At 34.7% G+C, this 12,205-nt stretch overlaps 1 protein-coding gene across 1 annotated transcript in view; it reads right to left on the bottom strand.

The window, feature by feature from the left end:
- LOC113557215 (thymocyte selection-associated high mobility group box protein TOX-like) overlaps positions 1-5,662 on the bottom strand; it is an 82,373-nt gene extending 76,711 nt beyond the window's left edge. The window contains exon 1 of the mRNA XM_026962647.1: positions 5,548-5,662. Coding sequence (XP_026818448.1) covers positions 5,548-5,662 — 115 coding nt within the window. The remainder of the gene's footprint in view (positions 1-5,547) is intronic.
- Positions 5,663-12,205: the final 6,543 nt, after the last annotated feature.

Genomic DNA, 12,205 nt, shown 5'->3' with positions numbered 1-12,205 from the left:
ATTTAAATTGAAAAAAAAAACCATTTAAAACAACACGATAGTAAAATAGGTAAAATAAAAATAAGGATAACAAGTTGTGACATGGACGGGGCGGCGGCGGTGGCAGTGATGGCGGTAAAGTGTGGCGGGGGAGTCGAATAAAAGCTACCGAAGTGTTTTCATTTTTGTAGTTATAAATAATGCTATAGGAACGACATCGTAAAACGCGTTTTTACAACGTTTGTAATAGTCTGTATTCAAATCTTGCGAGGATGTCGTATTTCGCCCCCACTGGCTGGTGTATACCGGCAGTTTATCATACGAAACGCATTATGTATACGTATATTATGTGCGCCGGACAACACGTAAAATACGAGAATTACCAGAACGGCGGGCCGCCACTTTCGAATGACCCTTTACCGGGGCTGGTCTGCAGGTTCGCGGAATTGCTCCAAACGAAATCAAACGAAATAAATAATAATATTGTATTACCGTACACGACTGATAACTATACTGTAATGCATTTTAAACCGAAATTTAAGCCGACGACGCGACGCATAATTTGCGCAATTGTGCATTGTGCACACGCCGCCGGCCATGACATTACATTATATTATACAATAATATTACATAATTGTGTAATATACGGCACGTCATGACCTATCACAATAATATTATAATGTGCAACCTAACCGCAAACTGTATAAAGTCGTCCGGACTGCGATTTTTGAGAATTGACAACGTACACTGTGTACGTTGTCAATTCTCAAAACATACAGTATGTTGTGTATATACTGATTGCTTATTGGAAAATATCGAAAAAGACGCTTTACGGTTGTAACGCGACGCATTACCGCGGACCGGTTATTGGCATATTACAAACAATATAAACATATTATAATATGGTTTGTCGTCGTTGTTGAAATCGAAACAAATGACTTCCGTTTTACGGGAATTTGCTTCGTTTTCGGGAAAAGGAAATACACAATATTATAACGACCATTCTTAGAACATTATACTCGTAGAGGAACTTTTTCCGTATCGATTGAAATCAAACAATCGATAATATTATAACAAGTGAAAACATATATCGATTATAAAACCATCGGTATATTATAATATCAAATAAAAAATTATTATTTACAAACAAAAACCGTTGCGGTCACATTATTTGGTGGACGTGGGCACGTGTGAATTATACATACATTATATTGTATTATATATTAAGCAAACGAGAGCTACGATATAATTTCGATGAAATTGTAATGTTATTATTTTCTTTCGCGGTTTATAACGTCTGCGGTTGGAATATGTATGTAAATCCGAAAACAGAGTTTTATTAAGATATTGATGCTAGCGTTACAATCCATTCGAAATCGTCGAATCGTTCTAGAGGTATAATACTCCTACAGACATTTTATATATTTCATAGTAACACGATATTTTCTGATAGTGTCAACAAGCGAGTAAGTCGCAAGTCACGGTGATATAATAGATAATAATTATTATTATAATATTTCTTATTATTTATCATGTGAGTCACTGGTGAAACACTCCCGTGATCGAAATAATAATAATAATAATAATAATAATAACGACACAACGGCAACACCGCAGCGAATCCACTTGCCGTTTGTCACCACATCTGCCGTTTCGACAATGCTATTTAACATCAAGTATACTATATTATGTCTCTCTCTCTCTATATATATATATAAATCTAATAACAATACAATCGTTCAAATGTTTGGCGATCCGAGTCGGAAAAAGGGCGATTGAATGGGGAGAGGAGGTCGATATCCAGCAGTATTCGTAAGAAAAATTAATTAAATTGTTTAACCTATAACGCTGCAAAGTAACACAATATGATGGGTTGTTTGTGCAGCAGTGTTGTTGGTGTAGTTTCGGCTTACCAAACGCCGTCCGTCCATAGTTATTATGAAATTAGGAAAAAAAAAACAAAAATAAACAATTGTAAGACCATTGCGATCGAAGGTTTTACGTCGTGTTACCGCGTTTTAACGGGAAAAATCAATTTTACGCTCGGCCGATGAATCCCCCCCGCGGAACAAAATCACCCGAACAAAATGAACGCATTTCGGATTCCGTGCGTGAGAAAACAATAATACAGCGCACCGTCGCTGCCGGATAAGAGTATACATTATGATTTGTACGACTACATCACGGACGACCATGTGTCAAAAAACCGAATCGCTCGTTACGGAGTGTAAACAACGGACAAAACGCACACGTATTTATAATAATACAATATGTATACGAGACCCGGACGACCCGCTATAATATCGTAATAATATTATAATATATTGTTATAAAATTCATTCGACGGTGATGTATAACACGTCGGAGAATCGTCGTCTGAAAAGGTAGAAAGCCCGATAACTACCCGCCGAGCGGTAGACGACGGTAATAATATTATGTTATCGATCAAGCAGCTTTATATAATGGCCGTACGCCACTAACGAAAAAAAAAAAACGCTCAAAGACCTAATTTAAAGACCGACTTCGTGTAAAATGTCGCGCTCCGTAAACCCTATACAATAGGTGCACACACGTCATATCGTCATTACAATATTATACGGTGTAAACGTACCGCCGCTGCATCGCTGGTGAACCATACAAACGCCCGCGGTCGCACGCGCATTGATTATGACAGTGTTTTAATTGTGAACGTTTACATTTTCCATTTTCATATATATATATATATATATATAGGTACGGTTGTCGGTTGTCGGTGTTCGCGGGGGAGAAAAAATATATGTGTCCTCTCGTCGACCGCGTGCCATCACGTGTCTCACATTAAACGCTAACGCCAATCTCCGCATCGTCTTCATCCCCCGCGGAAGCCACCTATACACCACTTATAGTTATTATTATCAATTTGATGGTATAAATTGTGTTTTCCGTGCCGTTTTCTCGTTTGTCTTTGACGTACTGAATACCTACAATACGATAATACGTTACGATACACGCGGCAGACACATCGAAAAAACTTGCTCCCAAACGTAATAATAATATTTATAGTAATATACTGTATAATATAATAATATGCGTCCAAACGATGACGTTTACGGCGGCGGAGGAGGCGGTAGGCTATGAAGTGACTAAATTTTCAATAGGTTAAGATTATCATCGTGTATGTATAACTGTGCTGCAACGACGCTGATTATGACGACGGTGTCGTAGTGTTTGTTGTCTACGGAGAGTTCTACGTGCTAGTTACACGTCCATTGTAGTTTACCCGGCAGTCACCGTAAATTTTTGTTTAATGAACCCGCATTCATCAAAACGTATGTAACACAATATATTGTAATACGCGTGCAACACTGTTACATACTGTGTATAATAATAATAATAATAATAATAATAATAATATAATATGTATACACGTACTCGGTCTCGGTGTGTATAATATGTATACTATTTGATAATAATAATAGTAATATGTATATTATTGTACGCGAGGTGACAAATTATACAAACGAACAACTGTTACTGTTGCAGTTACCACATTATACGACGGCGGCGGGTGGCTCCTCTACAGTTCAGACGTTCCCTCGCTCCCCCTCGTCGTACGTTTCCCTCTCGATCGGATTATAGCGCTTGAATCGTGGGCGTTTTCCTTGGTGCGTCCAATTCAACAAGCTCGCGGCCTGTAATACCGACGCATCAGTCCGATGTCGACTCGACCACCATAAACGGCCAGTCGAATAACTCCGGACGAACGTGCGAACGACTTATCGTTTTTTTATCATATTTTATTCGTTCGACGACTATTCCGCGATCATCCGATTCTGGACCCGCGGACACCTACACTGCAGCACGTACGAGATTGTATCGTATAATGCACTATCATCTGCAGTGTACGTTTCGATTGCAAATAACTGTCCGTTACAGGACGAAGTGCGTCGTATATTAGCGCGCACCGACACAAAATATTATTAACGCGTTCGTTGTATAATAATAATTATAGAACACCACGTCAAGAATTAATCGCGTGCGAACAATCACAGTTTTATTGTTCAGAAAACGAATACCTATCATAAAAAACCGTTCGGCGGCTGATCTTTCGAATATTAATTATTTTGATTGCTTTCGCACGATTTTCGATGTATATACAGTTATAATAAAGGCGAATTACAATTATTATAGGCACCTTTACTGTAATATATATCATTATCATTTACAACCACCAGGGCGATTTTACACACGAATAATTAACTTCGAAATATATATATGTACGAGTTATATACTATACATATATATATCGACGGTGGTCAAGTGTACAACTGTTTTTTTTCTTATGTCCGGCAATAACTATTTGAATAATAAAATTGGGGCCAAACTGCATTTATTGTGTACCGACAGGTTTTAATTACCACAATATAATATAAGGAATGTAGGCGTATACCGCAATATCGGCGGTTTCGTATGTGTTTCCGAAATATGAATTGTTGAACGGTGCAAATACTAACGGATCAAATAATTACGCACTGCACGCGACGATCATGGTCAGTACTGCTGCGAATAATTGCAACAATCGATTTCCCACAGAACAAATATCGCGGTGTCGGACATGGCGCAGATCTGTGCAGTGCGCACGCGAGGCCTGTTATTTGTGTCTTGTATTGTATACATTTGTACAACATAATTAATAATATATTGTCAAATATAAATGTACAGCTAAACTGCGAAGTCAACCGTCTTAACTATGTAAAACTGCGTGAGTATAATATGTTATGATATTATTACACGTTTCGAGAAAAAAACTATGGCTCGATCGCGGCGATTCAATTTGTTATAAATTTTTTGTCCGCTATATAATATCGTGTCGCTAATCATTATTGTTATTTGTAAATTCTCATTCGAAATGTTCGGAAATGACGTGTAACGAATATGACGAGCTACATCAATAACATATGAATTATTTTCCACGTTCACACGGACTTTTAAACGAAAAACGAGGAGTACATCACGTCACACAGAAAAGTCAAATATAAAAATTCTGTGCAGATTTCCGTCATATCTTGACACGTCATAATAGCCACATAAACGTATAGCAACACAAAACCAATGTCATACAATTTTTTAATTTTTATCGGTTCCCCCAATCCGTCTGAGTGGTGCGAGACTGTAGTTCGCGTATCGAAGCGAGACCGCGAGTTGCACGCAATTATACAGCGAGTGTTATACATTAAACTGACTTTGAAATGGTCGTGTATATCACATTATACGTATTACCTATTATTTCGTTGCGTAACATATATTTGGCGGCCGTTTAATGAGAAAAATCACACATTTACACGGCTTGCCTTTCTATACGTCTGTCTGTCAGTGCAGCAGCAGTGTACGATAATATTATATACATTATTATAAAACGTAATACTATTTATTCGTTTGCGATCAAGGGGACGTTACACACGCGATTTTGCACGATTAAAAAAATACGTCTCCGAATATATGTTATATTTAGGTACACACATTTTTATAATATCTCAAACGGAGGCGGAGTTATGGGCGCGCACGGCGAAATTTCACTACGTCGTATACGATAGGGTGAACCGACGGCAGCAGCAGCAGCAGCAGCAGCAGCAGCAGTAACAGCAGCTGCAGGTGTCTTGTAAATCCACAGGTCTGCGAACAGTTGTTGTTGATCAACCGCCATATCGCGGCAGTCCGGAGCAGGGTGCGCGCGCTCACCACGTCCCACGGACATGAAACCGCCGCACGTCCGCACAAAAACAAACCACCGTATTCCGCGTGCCAAAAAACGAATATATATATATAACACAGACGATGATATTAATGCAGTTTGTGTGACGCGTGCACACCGGAATAGGCGAAATGGGGTTAGGAGGTTATGACTTATAAACGACAAACGGTTTTTTCACACGAGACTTCCGATTTCGTGTTTAGATAATATTGCGCTCGTTCATAATAATATATTGTAATGATATTATTATGTATAATATATATTTCCGTCGTGTCCGAGACGTTACGGGTGGATTACGAAACGCTATTGGAAAGAATAATATTAATTATTACGACATACCTGTTGGCTGTTATTAAATATTAACACGATAGTATATCGCATACATTTAGTGTCGAGCACACGGCCGCGGAGACCAGCACGTCGCATTTGAATCTCCTGAATGGGACATTAATAAACGTGGAATGCGTCGACGGGAAGACGACGAGAGTGCCTCGAGAGTTTAGTGGACACGAAAACAAGCCAATTGTTGGATCACGGTCTGCCCGCCGATTAGAGGTCGTTCCCGTTTCCTGCCGCGGGATCACGTATGTTCTTACGGGTGGGTCCTACGTGGATGGGTGAAGTGAGGGCAGGCGCGACAGCCGTTGTTTCAGGCGATGATCGCGTAGGGCGGCAAACAAAGTAATTATTACAATAGCGACTCGTGTTCTTATGGTTTTTTTTTTATCTTCAAACACCCATTATTTCAAAGATTATCTGAGAGAAACTATTTTTGTTTGTCTAATAACTTCTCCAATTTACTAAAGGCTATAATACGCGTGGCTTAATCTTAATATCATTCGTATAATATCCGGACGGTGTGTCACGGTAACAATATGCAATGGCTGAGTAAAGATCGGACAACTTTGTAAACGGCATCTAACTATTGCGGTGATGAGGGGTGGACGACATTTAAATGCCGTCAAGACCTCGGCCGTGCAATTTTCATTGAATATATACACTTTTTGAAATTATCAAAACATGCATCGCGCATTTTTACTTCTACAGAAACATAATAATGTTATTGATTACTATCAGGATATGTATTGAAGCATGGTGGCGAAGAAAACATTTTATTTTGCTAACAAAATATGTTCAAAATATACACAAAAAATATATTAATTGATGAAATACGTCATTTTGGTAAATCTCTAAATATTAATACTGATGCTAAAATAGTAACATAATTACGCACAATCGTCATTATTTCCATACGCCATTAAAAAAATTGAATTCTAAAATTAAAAAACCACTTTTAATCAAAATTAATAATTTTTTATTGTTATTAATAGCAATGACTAATGAATAATATTATAACTATAATTGACGATTGGCATCGATGTTTTTTAAATATAATATGTATTTTGTGACTAATCGAAAGCCATGTAGGTATGTATAAACTATAAGTAAGGTATTATTGTATTTTATATTATAATTCACAATAATTGATAAGGATATAATTAAAAACGAGAATCATTGGAAATTTATCTTATATTTTATTTAAAACATGTTATGTAACTATTATAATATTTCATCTATAGGTGAATTTATTACACATAGCTTTATTATAAGTTATAATAACTTTATTTTATTAAAATAATGTCGGCATTTAAAAGTGTTTTATTTGGTTGAATTCTTAAACATATTACTATCGTTTATAATTTAATTGACGTGTATAATATTATCTAGGCAATAAATATTGTTAAAATATTACATAATGTAAAAACAAAAATGGCAGTTTGATCGAAGAAAACTTAATTATTTATTAACTACTGCGTTTAAATTGAATAAAATTCTATTCCCTATGCGTTAAATACTACGGTTTAATTTGATTTGGAAGACTTCGAGATTTTAACAATTGATTTGAACAACTTAGACAAAGGTTAATCGAATTTTCATGTTCAATAATAAATAATATGTATTTGAAAATCGTGAATTTATGTTTATTGCTTATTAATAAATTAGTATAATAATACGAATCACTCAATTCATGTATGGGTTATTAAAGGCAATTTAATTATATTTTTTTATTATTATTAATTATACGATTACAATATTATTCAGGAAGTATACAATATCTATTATTGGCTAGTGCATTATTAATCACACAGAAAATAAATTACGATTAACTGAAATACTGTTGTAACTGTAACTATACTTTTAAATTAATTATAAGCTTCCCAAAAAGAGTCGTTTGTGGAACAACGCAATGTTTACAATTTTAAATATGTCTCGTAAATTGCAATGACTACACAGCATAGAAATGTCAAGAGATTTAGTTAAACTATTGAAAATAATGTCCCATAAAGAGTGACAAAATTTCTAAAGGAATGGTATAAACCACGTGCTGAGGGTAGTAAATGTAGTTGTTCTTTCGTTTTATCCAATAACTAATCCTTATAGGATCAAAAGTGAATACAAATTATTTTTATTTTTCAGGTCCTTGCAACATGACTGGGGCTGCATCAGCAACGTTGAAATTCAAAACCAATTCGCATTTCCATTTCAATTTATCATAGGGTAAAGTCTCATTGTGTTAGGGGATGAAAAAACGTCACAGTTGTTAGTCAGTTTTTGGGAAGAAAGAAAGAAAAAATGTATTATTAATGATGTTTATGGTCGTTTTTCCCTCCTCAGTTCTCAAGCGAAAATCCAATAACTTGGCACCGACAAAGGACGACTGTTGTACATTATTTTTAACAGCTAACAGCTACTTTTAAACATGTTCTTCTGACATGCCGAAAACGTTAATAATTGTAAAAATGTATATAAATATAAAAACAAAAAGAAAAAGAAACAAAATGCAGACAAAAAACTGCACAGCACCTTTATTCAACAAAAAGGTACACAACCTTATTTTCCATCGAAATGATATCTAAGTAGTTCCTGTTTTTATGGCAATTACTATGTATGTTTGGATTATTAAAATTATGATTTATTTAAACGAAAAGAAAATTAAGTGCGTTTGTGTGTAATATTATTCAAATGAGAGCATTAACAACAACAGGCAACAATGAACGGGGAACATTCTTTGAATAGCGCAACAAAGTAATCGTATGGCAAAGCTAACAAACCGTGAAGGAGACCATGCTGGGCCTCACAACCACGTCCTACCCCCGTCTTCATTCTCCTCCTGTCACTACTACTCATTTATATCTCCCTCTTCTCGTTCTGCAACTCCCACTAATACAGTATGTACTGGCATAACTTTTTTTTTTTAATCAAAAATAATTTATTATCATCAAAGATTATTAATAACGTACATTGGAGCCGGGTAATTGTTAATAGAGTACTAATGGCTAATTTACTGATTGCCGTCCGTTAAATACATATGTGGGAAAAATAATAAACCCAAAATCGTGTTCGAAAATAATAAAATTCAAGAACGAGTTGTGTTTGTGTGCGTAGAGTAGAACTAACATTTCGACGAAACCACAACTCGGCCACAACCGCTGCTGCCGCCAGCAAAGTGCGCTACCGTTAGGAAAACAATATGCCTAAAACAGTAAGTCGAGGTCAACTCTAGTAATTCTTTTATAATTTACATTCTTTAATATATATTTTTTTTTTAGTATATTTTAATGTTTGTGTTTCAACACTTTCGACTGAAACATCAATAATATTAAAAACATTACATTTTTTATCATACATATATTTTTTCTTTTATAGTTTTATAAACAATAGAGTAAATACCAAACAAAATCAAAATAACATTTGAAGCTATAATACTGACACAAACACAATTTTCGGAGTACCAAACGAATAAAATAAAAATGACTTATCACTTATAATAATAATATAATATAATACACTTCAGTCGATTCTTGACGTGTATATTTGTAGTTTAAATTAAGGCACGAATGTCCTTGGTTTTTAATTACAAACAAAAAAATCAATTAATTAAAAACATTATTCTGAGAATTAATTTAATTTAAACAAAAATTATTATCTTGTATATACACGTCATGCTCGGTTATTAGGTCAAAAATATAAATAATATTCATTAAAATACAAACTAGTAGTTATAACCAGACCACCAGAGAAGGATTAATACAGGACTTGGGTTAACCGTTTTTTGTTGTAATACGATATTGAATAAGTTTTCTAGCATTTTGTGCTCAGTTTTAGTATTATTATATAGATTGTTTGTTAGTGACTTGGTATTTAAATTAAATCCGGTCACTTTGTCATATTATTTATCATTTATCTTTAATAGTTATATTGAAGACGTACATATTTTAATATTGAGATAAAAAAATTAAAAAGTAATCGTAAACACTATCTCAAGTATATTACATAATAAGAATTATAGTTATATTATGTCGTAACTATGATAAATGTTTTAATTTTTAAAACTAAAGAAAAATATAGTTTACCTGCTTTAATAATATATTTCGACTATTTCGTCATAAATATTTAATGGAATTTATTTAATAACTTTTCACCGTACAACGTAAATAGGTACGCACTATGTCAAAATTTATCTATATACTTTATACGTAATACGCATAGTGTTGAACCAAAATAATCGAATATGCTTCGTGATCAATTTCGTCGATTCCGTATTCACCTTATTCCGGTTATCGTGACAACACGCATGACGAGGCAGCCGATCATCTGACCGGAACGTCTTCAACTACTATGGCTACTTTCGCACGCGCCTCGAATAATATTATGATCGTTGCAAACCCGAAAAATTGTATTCTTGTCGAGTGTTTCGTACACTGAGCTATCGTAGTCAATCGCGAAACCGTCTCCACTGATGTCGAATGTCAGTAACGAGAGGACGGACTACCGACACTACACTCGTGTGCATATTTTTATTGCTCTGCAGTCAGTACAGAAGTCAACGAATAATATTATTTGGGGCACAAGTAATAATGAGAAAATGATCGCAAACAGACGAGCGAGCAATTAAAACGATCGTGTTACAAGATGAGAGATCATCGTGATTACAAACACGAGAAATTTTAAGGAGTGTCCAAGTTTCAATAACAAACTATTTATATAATTTAATAGAACAATACTCGTTGTATCTGCGTATCTTGCAGCACCATTGTAACATCATTAAAAATGGTAATGTTTATTTGGAAAAACAAATTCGATCACACCGTACTTGCAGCGATTATCCATCTCGTTTGAACACAATATTTTAACGTATACAAATGAAATGTTTCATATGTATTTCGATTTTTTGACACGAGCATACAAACGGACTTATTAAAATAATTCCACCTGCTTAAGTGAATAATCAGTCACATGCCCTTTTTGAAAATACCAATTAAAAATACAGCTGTGCGTCAAAAAAAAATAATAATAATAACTAGTGTAGTGGTTCTATTTTCATTTTAAATTAGTCTAAAGTAAATTAACCGAAACCTGTCAAGAAGATCCGTTCATGTAATAAATGTTATTTATATAATGCTTTTAATAGAAGATAAGATAGCTACTATGGTATCTTAAAAAAAAAAAAAATGTTTATAAATTGGGAACACGCACTTCAGATTAGGTAAGTTTCTACAACCTATATATTAGTCGTATATAAATGATAATGATAAAATCCGAGTTTACTTATAAAATATTATAATTTGTTTGCTTATATACCACCGTTATCGCGTAAACCGAGTACAGATAATACTATAATATAGTAAATGAATTATAAACGAATACATTAATTTATACATAACGATATAAAAAACCTGGCGATTGATAAATGTTATCGAGTATACTGAATTAGGGTCACCACGAAATTGTTCAATTGCCAAACTTTTAAAACGCAACGTCGTAAAGTAAGACTATTTAAAATTTAAAAAAATGTCATATATAATATCATCTCGTCGATCTCGTAAAAAATGAAATCCGTTTACACACGGCATACCTGCTACTATACAGTGATGAGTACAAAAATAAATATTGATCAATTACATATTTTTTTCTTTTTTTTTTTCATAAAAAATCATTGGAAATTGAATAACGAGAAAAATGTCGTAATTGGTATACTGTTCATAAAACGTGTTAAGTGTAACGACTTTTATACGTGTTTATCGTTGTATTATTTTTAAATCATTTAAATAAATACAAGGGAGTTTTGTGTGCGTGCGTTTACATTACAATAATAATAATAATAATAATAAGCACAACCTTTTGCGGCGGCGGCGGTGGTGGCGGTTTGTCCACGCGCCGTTTCGGATGAATCAAGTGTGCGGCGGTGGCTGTAACCACAACTACTACTACCGCGGTATAACGCAAAGTGTGTAATAATAATATTATACGCTATACTACACAAGTGTAAAAACCATGACCTCGAAAAACGCAGTGTTACGGTGGGTCGGCGACGGCAATTCGCGATTTGTACCGTCGCGACGACGCTGCTGCAGTTGTCGATTTTTATACAACACACGTATAATAATACCGTATACACATACGTACGTACACGCACAGTATTATACGTTCGTT

This window comes from Rhopalosiphum maidis, chromosome 1 (genome assembly GCF_003676215.2).
Source record: "Rhopalosiphum maidis isolate BTI-1 chromosome 1, ASM367621v3, whole genome shotgun sequence".
Taxonomy (NCBI): Eukaryota; Metazoa; Arthropoda; class Insecta; order Hemiptera; family Aphididae; genus Rhopalosiphum; species Rhopalosiphum maidis.
Note: the sequence above shows the minus strand (reverse complement) of the source record. Positions and strands in the feature narration are given on the sequence as shown.